The 12,326-nt window shown below is 44.7% G+C and overlaps 1 protein-coding gene across 1 annotated transcript in view; it reads left to right on the top strand.

The window, feature by feature from the left end:
* PPP3CC (protein phosphatase 3 catalytic subunit gamma) overlaps positions 1–9,928 on the top strand; it is a 47,181-nt gene extending 37,253 nt beyond the window's left edge. Inside the window, exons 10-14 of the mRNA XM_044279019.1 lie at positions 1,079–1,156; positions 2,094–2,175; positions 3,330–3,427; positions 6,456–6,485; positions 8,213–9,928. Coding sequence (XP_044134954.1) covers positions 1,079–1,156; positions 2,094–2,175; positions 3,330–3,427; positions 6,456–6,485; positions 8,213–8,370 — 446 coding nt within the window. The 3' untranslated portion in view covers positions 8,371–9,928. The remainder of the gene's footprint in view (positions 1–1,078; positions 1,157–2,093; positions 2,176–3,329; positions 3,428–6,455; positions 6,486–8,212) is intronic.
* Positions 9,929–12,326: the final 2,398 nt, after the last annotated feature.

Below are 12,326 nucleotides of genomic sequence, written 5' to 3'. Positions count from 1 at the left end.
CAAGTGGAGTACACGCCGGATCCGGACAACGCAAGTGTGAAAGAGGCCTTAAAAGTGTGTATAATAGACCGTATATCAGAAAATCCACCAACGCTGCCATATTGTTATTCCCCACTATAAGTAACATGTTCTTGCACCTGATTGGCCGCCACAACCTCTGGGCCCCATAGCAAGTGCTATGGCTATAGTTATGCCCGTGCATTGTGGGATACATCGTCCATGGGGTCCTATTGAGACAGACACCTATACTGTATATTACTGTACACTGTTGTATTGTCTTCTATTCCATGACTTTTTTTTTTTATATACTTGCCCAGGAAAGGCTAAAAGGACACTCTTTTGGCCTGTTTGGGTGTTCTTTTTGGCACTGATTTTAGCTCTTTTCCACCCCAAAATCCGCTAAAAAACCCCACCAACAACCAACCATTCAATTGAATGGGAAGCAGCACTTCCATGTGGCAATCAGCATGCCCTATCCGCACTGAATCTGCCATTGAAATAAATGGGAAGCGTAGAAAAAACACGCTTCTATGTGCCCATTTTTTGCGCACACCTGACAACAACCAAGAGCTGAAATGCAGTTTTGTATAGACGCAAACACTCATCGGTTAAAAAATAAATAAAAAAATGTTTAAAAAAATTGCATCAAAAACGCGCCATAAAAAAAACATTCGCGGATTTTGAGCTGAATTTTGTAGGCAGATTTTCAAAATTCATTGTGTGAACATACCCTTATCAGCATCACTAAAGTGACCTGCTGGACGGAGTGTACAGGTGTAACATGAAGGTCCTTGGCCACAATCCAAAATCCATTGCAGTCCTGAGTCTAAATCACCAGGTCCTGGTGGTGACTGCTACCTCTGCACCCTCTATGAATACATAAGCAGCTATCGGATGCATGCACTACCATACAGTGACATCCGTATCTTCCTACAACATGGAATCTGCTCTAGAACTGCTCCATGTGAACAGGCATCCCCCATGTGTTCATTCTGGCAGTGCTGCAGCTTTGGACATCACGTTGTCGACAGCAGAGTGATTCTTGGTGCGATATCTTACGTTTTTTTTTTCTACCCAGTTACGGAAATGCTAGTGAATATTCTCAGCATATGCTCGGATGATGAGCTGATTTCGGATGGAGAAGACACGCTGGAAAGTAAGTTGGCTATCCTTGCACGATTCATTATCAGTCTGTGTCCGAGAATTTTGAGTGATATCTGTCACCCACAGGCGCGGTATGTGTTTTTTTTTATACTGCATGTTACTGTATGAATTAGAACAGTGTGTGTGCTGTAAAAAAAACAACCCAGAAACCCCGGTGGATCCGGATTCTGAGTCATAGTTTGCTGCGCCATACTGTTTTCTTAGCTCCCATGTACCGCAATGACCGCTACTGAAACAGCGGGCACTGGCCCTCTCTGCTATTCCCTGGCCGGCGGGTGGTCGAGACTTTGCCTCATCTCGCCTTTAGGGCTGTATTTATTGTAGACACTCCTTCACGAATTTCATATACAGTTGCAAGAAAAAGTATGTGAACCCTTTGGAATGATATGGATTTCTGCACAAATTGGTCATAAAATGTGATCTGATCTTCATCTAAGTCACAACAATAGACAATCACAGTCTGCTTAAACTAATAACACACAAAGAGTTAAATGTTACCATGTTTTTATCGAACACACCATGTAAACATTCATTAGATGAAGATCAGATCACATTTTTGACCAATTTGTGCAGAAATCCATATCATTTCAAAGGGTTCATATACTTTTTCTTGCAACTGTATGTCCTTATTTAATATGATTTGGCAGCTTCCCACACAGATAGCTGCATGGGATAAATTCACTTTATTGACCTATTATGATATAGCCGATGTAGAGTAACCTGCAGGGTGTGTGTGCGCTATACAAGTGTTCACCCCAACATGAATGGGATTTTTGAAGGTTTATTCAGATTTCATTATTGGTGGCAGTCCAATACATGAGACTCCCCCACCACCACTATGAGTAGCATGAGAAATTCTAGTAAGTGCAGTTGTTAAATGAAATATTTTTTCCATTGAATTTATAAACTTTCCTTCTCTTTCCCTCCAGGTGGAGCTTCTGTGCGCAAAGAGATTATTCGGAACAAGATCCGAGCGATCGGCAAGATGGCCCGCGTCTTCTCTGTGCTCAGGTGACTCTTCTGATCTTCTTCGTACATATAGCACACCACACTTTCAGGGACATCAAAAAAGTTGCTATCATAAATATCTCACATGGAGTTATTCGTATATCACCTATAAATGCTCAAAAAAGCTACCACACAAGAAGTTATCATAAACAATAATTTCTTTATTAGATATCCATCAGCAGTATATCATAAAAACATGTACACGAAAGCAGTTATCATAGAAAGACGATAGTGTTGACAAACATTTGTATAAAAAAACAGAGAAAAGACTCCAGACCAAATAAGGGACTAGTACCCCCCTAAAAACACCCGCAGTTCTAACAGTTTCTATGGGATGGGGTTGTTAGCACGATACACACAGGGCAGTAATCAGCAAGACACAATAGCCAATGGGGCAATGTGAACCTGAGTGTCACCCCACACCATCTAAACTGCAGGGGGAGAGAAAACAATTAAACATGCATAAATCCAGCAAAATGTATTTCTTACTGACCCTGGTCTGGAGTAGCCGCCCTCCAGACCAGGGTCAGTAAGAAATACATTTTTCTGGATTTATGCATGTTTAATTGTTTTCTCTCCCCCTGCAGTTTAGATGGTGTGGGGTGACACTCAGGTTCACATTGCCCCATTGGCTATTGTGTCTTGCTGATTACTGCCCTGTGTGTATCGTGCTAACAACCCCATCCCATAGAAACTGTTAGAACTGCGGGTGTTTTTAGGGGGGTACTAGTCCCTTATTTGGTCTGGAGTCTTTTCTCTGTTTTTTTATACAAATGTTTGTCAACACTATCGTCTTTCTATGATAACTGCTTTCGTGTACATGTTTTTATGATATACTGCTGATGGAAACTTTCAGGGACATGCCAACAAAAATGGCTCCATAAAAAAAATAGATCCACCCAAACTAGTTTGCATGTGGTGCGTGCGTTCTGAATGGGGAGCGCAGAGTAAGCCGCTGTCAGAGACCTCGAGAACAAGCCAGTCCTTCTTTTGCTTAACATCTTGGAACACCCTCGTGCACTTTAGATTGTCCGGTGGTCCCCCTGATATCTGTAGGGTTAATAAGCATGTAGTATAATGTGTACGGTGGGGGATGGATACTTTTGCACTTTTGTTACTAGTCTGCTATTATCTGACCTGTGAAATTTTATCCTCAGGGAGGAAAGTGAGAGTGTGCTGACGCTGAAGGGCTTGACCCCCACAGGAACACTTCCCCAGGGAGTGCTGTCTGGAGGGAGACAGACTCTGCAGAGCGGTAACTTTTACAGTTGTCTTGTACTGTGTTGTGGATTTCAGTCTTTTTGCCACCATGTGGTGTCTTTACGAGGTGCAAAGGGGTGCTGTGGCCCTTATCCATAATAAGGTCATAAGCGCGAGACTGAACCCAGAAAATTATCACAATGCTAAAATAATGGTGGCCCAAAGAATTAAATAAAGACAGATCTTTACATCAACATTTCTTCACCTAGCAGAAGCATTCCTTCCCAGCAATCGCCTGCTTGTCAGTGAAGGAGAAAACGGTATATACATGCAGTGATCCCCTCCACGGTATAGGGATGAGCAATCACTAATGCCATCGCTTGTTTGCGGGCAGCAGAGGCTGTTTAGATGGCACGACCTGCTGCCTGCAAACGATGATGTAGGTGACCACATGAAAGATACGATTACCCAATGAAAGAGCGTGGCACCTTTACACTGGCAGATAATTGTTAGCGATTATTTGGTCGATGCTAGGCCAGTGTAAAGGAACCTGAACTCTTAGATCTGTTAAAAACAAACAGCTCAGGCTACTTTCACACTCGTGTTTGGTGCGGATCCGTCATGGATCTGCACAGACGGATCCGTTCAGATAATACAACCGTCTGCATCCGTTCAGAACGGATCCATTTATATTATCTTTAACATGGATCCGTCCTTGTTTGGCTCAGTTTTGGTGTCTGCCTCCAAAGTGGAATGGAGACGGATCGGAGGCAAACTGATGCATTCTAAGCGGATCCTTATCCATTCGGAATGCATTAGAGGAAAACTGATCCGTTTTGGACCGCTTGTGAGAGCCCTGAACGGATCTCAGAAACAGCCAAAACGCCCGTGTGAAAGTAGCCTTATATATACACAAATTAGGGCGGGTTCACATTGGCATTATTGAATTCAGTTATAGGTACCATTATAACAAACGGAACAGTTATTTGGCCCCATAGACATGTATTAGGACGGAGCAAAACGGAATGCCTCTTTAAGGCCTCCGTTTTGCATTCCATCCTAGATTTCAGTTATAACGGAACCTGTAACGGAGTTCAATAACGCCAATGCGAACCCGCCCTTATATGTGAAGTTTCCCTATGAGAGTTTTATCACCAGTCATAAAAGGGACTGTCACAAAAAAAATCTGGTTCATCAAGTTGCCATTTTTTTTTAGCTGTAGCGGGTTGCTAGGCTTTTTCCGTCAAAAAGAATGTTACCACTGGAAAGAGCCAAACACTCACATAAGAAAACTGTAAAAAAAAAAAAAGTGAAACGTGAATAGTTTAAAAAAAAAAAAACAATGGCGAAAAATTATTTACTTCTATATTCACAGTGCAAAAAAAATTGTACTAATAACATCAAATTGTGCCAAAAATTCATGTTATTTTCTGCTGCATAGGACAACGCCTGGTACAGCCATGTCAATAAAAAAAAAATAAGAACATTTTTGGACGCTGAAATGCAGAGGGCAAACATGTAGGTCATTGGTATCAGATTGGTGGGGGTCCGATCAACTTTGCCAATAGGTACTGGAACTACACAGCCCCATCCACTGTTTAGTGGACGAAGCTTATAGCAGCGCTGCGCCCTTTGAGTTGTGTAGTTTTAGTGGCCATTTTCAGCACCGGAGCTGCTGAAAAACAGCTGATCGGCGGGAGTGCTGGGAGTAGGCCCCACTTCAGTCTAATATTAATAGCCTATCATAAGGACAGGCCATCAATATCAAAATCATGGACAATATGTTAAAGGTTTCAACAGGCCTGGTCATTAAAGGTATTGTTCCACTATAAGAACTTATCACTAATTCACTGGATAAGGGACAAGTATCTGACCAGTGGGAGTCCCAGTGGTCAGACCCCGACTGATCGGTGGGACCTCCCCTTTAAGGGGGTAAGATACAGCTGCGTCTTAGGAAGTGCATGCTGTAATAGAGCTGTGTGATGGCATGTCATTTGCCTGGTAGGGTAGGCACATGGTTGTCAAAACTGGCTCTGTGTCAGCTTACACCGCTACGCCCTGTGAGCAGTGCATGGAGAGGGATGTGGGGGGTTCATACATGTGTCTAGTGTAGTCCTTATATGAGAGAAATGATGTGAGGAATGCTCACCTTCATCCTTTCCGCTGCTCACAAGTCTATACTGGTAGGGGTACAATGTTATATTGTGCTGGAGGACGTGACAATAATGAGTTCTGTATTTGAGGGGATGAACTGGAATAACCTGTCAGGATCATCGTCAAAAACTCCGGGATTGCCCTGGGGCACCAAACTGCAAGGGGGTGCCCGGCCGCCTGGGCACTGTTACACACAATGCCGTTCCCTCTGTCGCAGGCAGTCACGCATCCTGCCCCCGCTCTTCAGTAAATGGGTCACTGAATGGCGACAGTGGGATGCGCACTACTATGTAGCTACTTCTTCACACAGCAGATCGGGACCCCTGCCGATCTAAGGGTCCATTCCCACGTTCGCAAAATGGCTCTGCATCCGTTTTGCAAATTTGCAGAACAGGTGCGGACCCAATTATTTTCAATGGGGCCGGAATGTGCTGTCCGCATTTGCAGATCCGCACTTCCGTTCCGCAAAAAAATAGAACATGTCCTATTCTTGTCCGCAATTGCGGACAAGAAAAGGCATTTTCTATGAGAGTGCCGGCGATGTGCAGTCCGCAAAATGCGGAACGCAAATTGCCGGTGTCCATGTTTTGCGGATCCGCAAAACACATATGGACGTGTGAATGGACCTTAATAGTGATAACCTATTCTCAGGATAGGTCATCAATTTCTTTGCACTGCACAAACCCTTTAAGTGGTGTCTTCACAGCAGGCCCATAGAAATGTAACTAGTACTACTCAGCGTAGTACTGGACCTGCTGTGCAGACTCCATTTATGCATAGTGCGGGCGCAGGTCGGCTTCCTGGCTGTTTATTACTTCTTCTGCCTTCCATTTGCTTGGTCCATAGAGCTCATATACGTAGCCCAGGCATCATGTGCATAGGATGAACCCAAATATACATCTGATGCATTGTCTTTGTCTCCCTTACAGCTACAGAAGAAGCCGTCGAGGCGCAAGAAGGTAAAGTCCAATCTGCCTGGAGCACCAGTTAACGAAACTGACACTAGGGGGTGCTATGCTAATAGGAAATGAAAGCACAGAGGAGGCATCCTGTTATGTCACATAGCCATGTCTTACCCTTTCAATGCATTTTTGCATATCTAATATCGTAAAGATATATCATGACAGGGGTGCTGAAATTAAAGGGCTGTTACTATTTCATAAAGTGATAGCATAGTGCTCGGATTGGTGGTGGTGGGGGGCAATCTCAGAGACCCACAGTGTCACCCCCAGCCACCTGCTGTGTATGGAACTGCAGCAAGACCCCATTCAAAAAAATGGAGCCGGCTACAGTTCCCTGCCCAGCCAGGAGACTGAGAGCACCAGTGTGAAACGGAAACTTAGAAGGGGGCGCAGTACTCCACCGGCCCTTCATTCTCAGGATCGGTATCCTAATAATATAACATTGAAATTACCCTTTAAACTATAGACTGCACGCTGTATGCTTGTCAGGCACAGTTCATGGGCTCCATCCAGCACCTTCTCATGACAGGTGCTCTTTAGGTTATTATTAAAGGGGTTGTCTCGTTTCCTATATATCTTCAGCATATAGGATATCAATATCATATCAGCACCCCCGCTGATCAGTTGTTTGAAGAGAATGTAGCGCTCCTGCGAATGCTGCATACTCTTCACCGTTTACCTGCTCACCGTTGGCATTGCAGCGGGTGTAATTACAACTGCCCCGTCCCATTCACTTGAATGAGAAGGAGCAGTTATAGTTGCACTCCATCCCATTGACGTGAATGGGACGGAGGAGCTGTAATCACACCTGCTCGCTGCATGCAGGAGAACACAGCGCTCACAGGAGCGCTGCGTTCTCTCCAAACAGCTGATCAGCGGGGGGGCCTGGAGTCGAACTCCCACCGATCAGATATTGATGACCTATCCTGAAAAAAGGTCATCAATACAGGAAACCAGACAACCCCTTTAACATTAAGGCAGCACTCTCCGAACGCTCTGATGTTTGTCCAAACGTTCACATTCAATTAAAGAGGCTCTCCGAGCCTGCACCTAAAAAGCCAGACACTTTCAGCAGTTCCGTCGATTGCCTTTTCATCGTTCCGCCGATTCGGCAATCTTGTATGGGATCACGTGATGTCGCAACTGGATGTGCTCCTCTTTTTTCCCATTCAGCTGCATCTACATTGTGTAGCTCAGGCGTGCTCAACCTGTGGCCCTCCAGCTGTTCCAAAACTACAACTCCTAGCATGCCCGAACAGCCTACAGCAGGGCATTGTGGGAGTTGTAGTTTTACAACAGCTGGAGGGCCGCAGGTTGAGCATGCCTGGTGTAGCTAAACAGGAAGAAAGGGGAGCACATCACAACGTCAGAAGAAGGAGATGCTTCCAGTCAGGCAGCCATTTTATCCTATCCAGGATCGCGAAATCAAGGGGGCAACGGACTGGTAAGTATTGCTTAAAGTGTCTTCTCTCCGCAGGTTAGCTGAAAGAGGCTTTTTAGGTGCGCGCTTGGAGAGCCTCATTAAAGTGTACAACAAATATGGCCCCGTTGGGTATTCATCAAGCTTTTACTGATGATACGTGCCACAGCCAGGTGACAACCTGTCGGCCACATAGGTTGTCACCAGTTGCCTTGGTTATTAGTTGCCTGCTTTTTACCTATATAACTAATTAACAGATAAGATTTTTGAGGGCTCTTCTCACTGCAGTTTTTTCTCCCCACAGCCGTCCAAAGCTTCTCTCCCCAGCACAAGATCCGCAGCTTCGAAGAAGCCAGGGGCCTAGACCGCATCAATGAGCGTATGCCACCTCGCCGTCCCACCTCCTCCCAAGACGTCAACCTGAACTCGGCCGACAAGAACAGTAACAGGAGCCAACAGTGACGCTGCCGCCAGCAATCACACATTGTGTCATCTACCACCAACACATGCTGGAGGGCAGGACTCGGAAACCAGTCCAACATAAAAAAAAAAAAAGACAAAAAAAACCATGTAGACAACCATTTGTACACCAGGGACACATACACATACATTGCAGCCATGCTGCTCACCCTACAGACATAAAAGTACCATAATCATGTTGACAAGTGTCATCCTCCAGGTATGTATATGAATCAAGGTCCGTACATAACACTTACTTACAGATCCATGGACATACAGACGTGGAAGACACACACAGACTGATACACGCACACGGTTTGTGGGCATACACACACGAGCTGGTCCGTCCTCCAGTTTGTATCCTCTCTGTAAATGTTATTTGCGTTCTATATATATATATTTATACATGTGTAATATAAATACCCTGTTTTTTAATGTAGGGTCCATCTAGCGGCAGCAGCTGCAGCATTGTACCATATTACCAGGGCCAGTTTGCAGCGCCCCCTCCTGCAGAGCCACTTGCACTGCACCCGGATACAGATTTAAGCCATCTACTTCTTGTATAGCTGGACACGCCGTGTTTATTGATACAGGTACTAGAAGTCGGAGATGTTTTTTTTACACGATGTAAGGACATCCCCAGATCTGATAAATGCAGAGCCTGGCTATCTGCCAGTGAAGCGTAATAACCCATCCGCCCTCTGGGGGCAGAGAGCAAAGCATGGCATGTCCAAGCATGATCACTGCACACGTAACCATCCTGTGATGGAAACGATTATGGGGTACACTCATACATTGCACTGAACACGTGAGAACAAACAGCTCTCCCCTGAGCACTCCGTCCAGGGTGACTCCGATTGCACTGCCGTGGGTGGCTCTGCGCACGTGGACTGCACTGCGGTGCTTGCTCTGCTCTCTCAAGCACTAATAATCAGATACCAGAGAGATCACTTATTTGGGGGTTTATTTTTGAGGGGTTACGCTGCCGCCTGAACACTCCCCATCACCTGTCCATCCTCCCCTCTTCTCCAGGGCACATCCATTATATTAAGGGAGTGCATTTAGGGCTAACTACATAGGAAACCTTTGAACCACAAGGGCTTGAGGTGACACAAAGTTGTATCTTTAGTGTGGCACTCAGTGACTGGGCTCCCTATTGACCAGGGACCCATACTGCCATCGCAATAAGGCACTCAGGAGTTGGGTTACCTTCAGACAATCTCATCTTCAGCACATCTCCTGCAGTGTCTTGAAAGCACCATGGAAGAGCCACCTTATGGCTGCCTGTGTCCTCTGGTGATGAATAGCACAATGATTAACTCTTTCACTGCTCCCATCTTTGAGTTTGATTTCGATGGCCCACACGGAGGGGGTCGGGTGATATGCTTGTTTCTCTACGCCCTCTCTTCATTCTTTCTTCTCTTCATTAAGTCTATGATTTGCTGAGTTGTCTTGTAATAAAACAGAGGAAATGTTTTTAAAAAGTAAATGATTTTTTTCCACAAGAGATTGGGAGAAAAAAAAAAAATGTTCAGATTAAACTGCAAAATAGTTAAATGAAGCGCAACTTGGTTTTGATTCCTGTCCGTGGTGATGTGTCAGATGTGAGTGTGCACTGTACGGTATTAGACTTGAGTGTGCACTGCATGGTATCAAACGGGAATGTGCACTGTATGGCATCAGACATGAGTGGGCACTGTACGGCATCGGATGTGAGTGTGCACTGCATGGTATCGGATGTGAATGTTCACTGTATGACATCAAAGGTGACAGTGCACTGTAAGGCATCGGAAGTGAGTGTGCACTGTATGGCATGAGACAAGGGTGTGCACTATACAGCATCAGATATGAGTGTGCACTGTATGGCATTAAAAAAATAAGTGTGTACTTACAGCATCAGAAGTGAGTGTGCACTCTACAGTATCAGATGAAAGTGTGCACTGTACAGTGCCAAATGTTTAGTGTACAACATCAGACACGAGTGTACTGTACACTGGATGTGAGTGTGCACTGTACAGTATGAAATGTGAGTGTGCACTGTACAGTATGAAATGTGAGTGTGTACTGTACAACATTGGATGTGAGTGTGCACTGTATAGTATGAAATGTGAGTGTGCACTGTATGGTTTGAAATGTGAGTGCACTGTATGGTATGAAATGTGAGTGTGCACTGCATGGTATGAAATGTGTTGTGTGCACTACATGGTATGAAATGTGAGTGTGCACTGTATAGTATGAAATGTGAGTGTGCACTGTATAGTATGAAATATGAGTGTGCACTGTATGATATGAAATGTGAGTGTGCACTGTATGGTATGAAATGTGAGTGCACTGTATAGTATGAAATGTGAGTGTGCACTGTATGGTATGAAATGTGAGTGTGCACTGTATGGTATGAAATGTGAGTGTGCACTGTATGGTATGAAATGTGAGTGTGCACTGCATGGTATGAAATGTGATTGTGCACTGCATGGTATGAAATGTGAGTGTGCACTGTATGGTATGAAATGTGAGTGTGCACTGTATGGTATGAAATGTGAGTGTGCACTGCATGGTATGAAATGTGATTGTGCACTGTATGGTATGAAATGTGAGTGTGCACTGTATGGTATGAAATGTGAGTGTGCACTGTATGGTATGAAATGTGAGTGTGCACTGTATAGTATGAAATGTGAGTGTGCACTGTATGATATAACGCATCACTTGTGCGTTCAGTTGAAATCGCAGCATGCTCTATATTGTCCGATTTCGACGTGACGCAGGCCCCATAGAAATGAATGGGGTGTGTGAAAATCAGATGGCATCCGCAAACAAGTACGGATGCCGTGCGATTTGCACGCACGGTTGCTAGGAGACGATCGGGATGGAGACCCGATCATTATTATTTTCCCTTATAACATGGTTATAAGGGAAAATAATAGCATTCTGAATACAGAATGCATAGTAAACCAGCGCTAGAGGGGTTAAAACTTTTTTTAACTCACCTTAGTCCACTTGATCGCGAAGCCCGGCATCTCCTTGTGTCTCCTCTGCTGATGAACAGGACCTGGGGTGAGCTGCTCCATTAAATATCGGTTAAGGACCTTCGATGATGTCACTCCGGTCATCACATGGTCTTTTACCATGGTGAATCACCATGGTAAAAGATCATGTGACGTACCATGTGATGACCGGAGTGACGTCATCGAAGGTCCTTAACCTGTATTTAATGGAGCAGCTCAACCCAGGTCCTGTTCAGCCGCTCAGCGCAGAGGAGACACAAGGAGATGCCAGCTTCGCGAGCAAGTGGACTAAGGTGAGTTAAATTATTATTATTATTTTTTTAACCCCTCTAGCGCTGGTTTACTATGCATTCTGTATTCAGAATGCTATTATTTTCCCTTATAACCATGTTATAAGGGAAAATAATACAATCTTCAGAACATCAATCCCAAGCCCGAACTTCTATGAAGAAGTTCGGGTTTGGGTACCAAACATGCGCGATTTTTCTCACGCGAGTGCAACGCATGACAATGTTTTGCACTCGCACGGGAAAATCGCGCATTTTCCTGCAACGCACCCGGCTCTTATCCGGGCAAAAAAACTGACGCCCGTGTGAAAGAGGCCTTAGGATCCCAGTATGAGCAGTAGTATGGAGCAGACTCCTTGGAATGACTGTCCACACTACATTGAACCTGTAGCGGCTGTTTGCCGGGTGTTTGCTGCCAACCTGTGTATACGGAGTGTATAGTATATATACGCCACTGTGTTCTGAATGGCAGTCGAGCAGACGGCAGTGCTGGTAAGCCACTGTAGGAGTCAACAGCAGCTTGTTGACAGTTTCCAGGTATTACAATGTTTTCTGTACTTTCCAAAGTAAAACAAAATCAAAAGACGCATAAAATCATAAAAAATCCTAAGAAAAATATTATTTTCCTCACTTATAAGGTCCATTCACACGTCCGTATGTGTTTTGCGGA

Source organism: Bufo gargarizans, chromosome 2 (genome assembly GCF_014858855.1).
Source record: "Bufo gargarizans isolate SCDJY-AF-19 chromosome 2, ASM1485885v1, whole genome shotgun sequence".
In the NCBI taxonomy this organism is placed as follows: Eukaryota; Metazoa; Chordata; class Amphibia; order Anura; family Bufonidae; genus Bufo; species Bufo gargarizans.
This window is presented reverse-complemented; position numbering and strand designations above follow the sequence as displayed.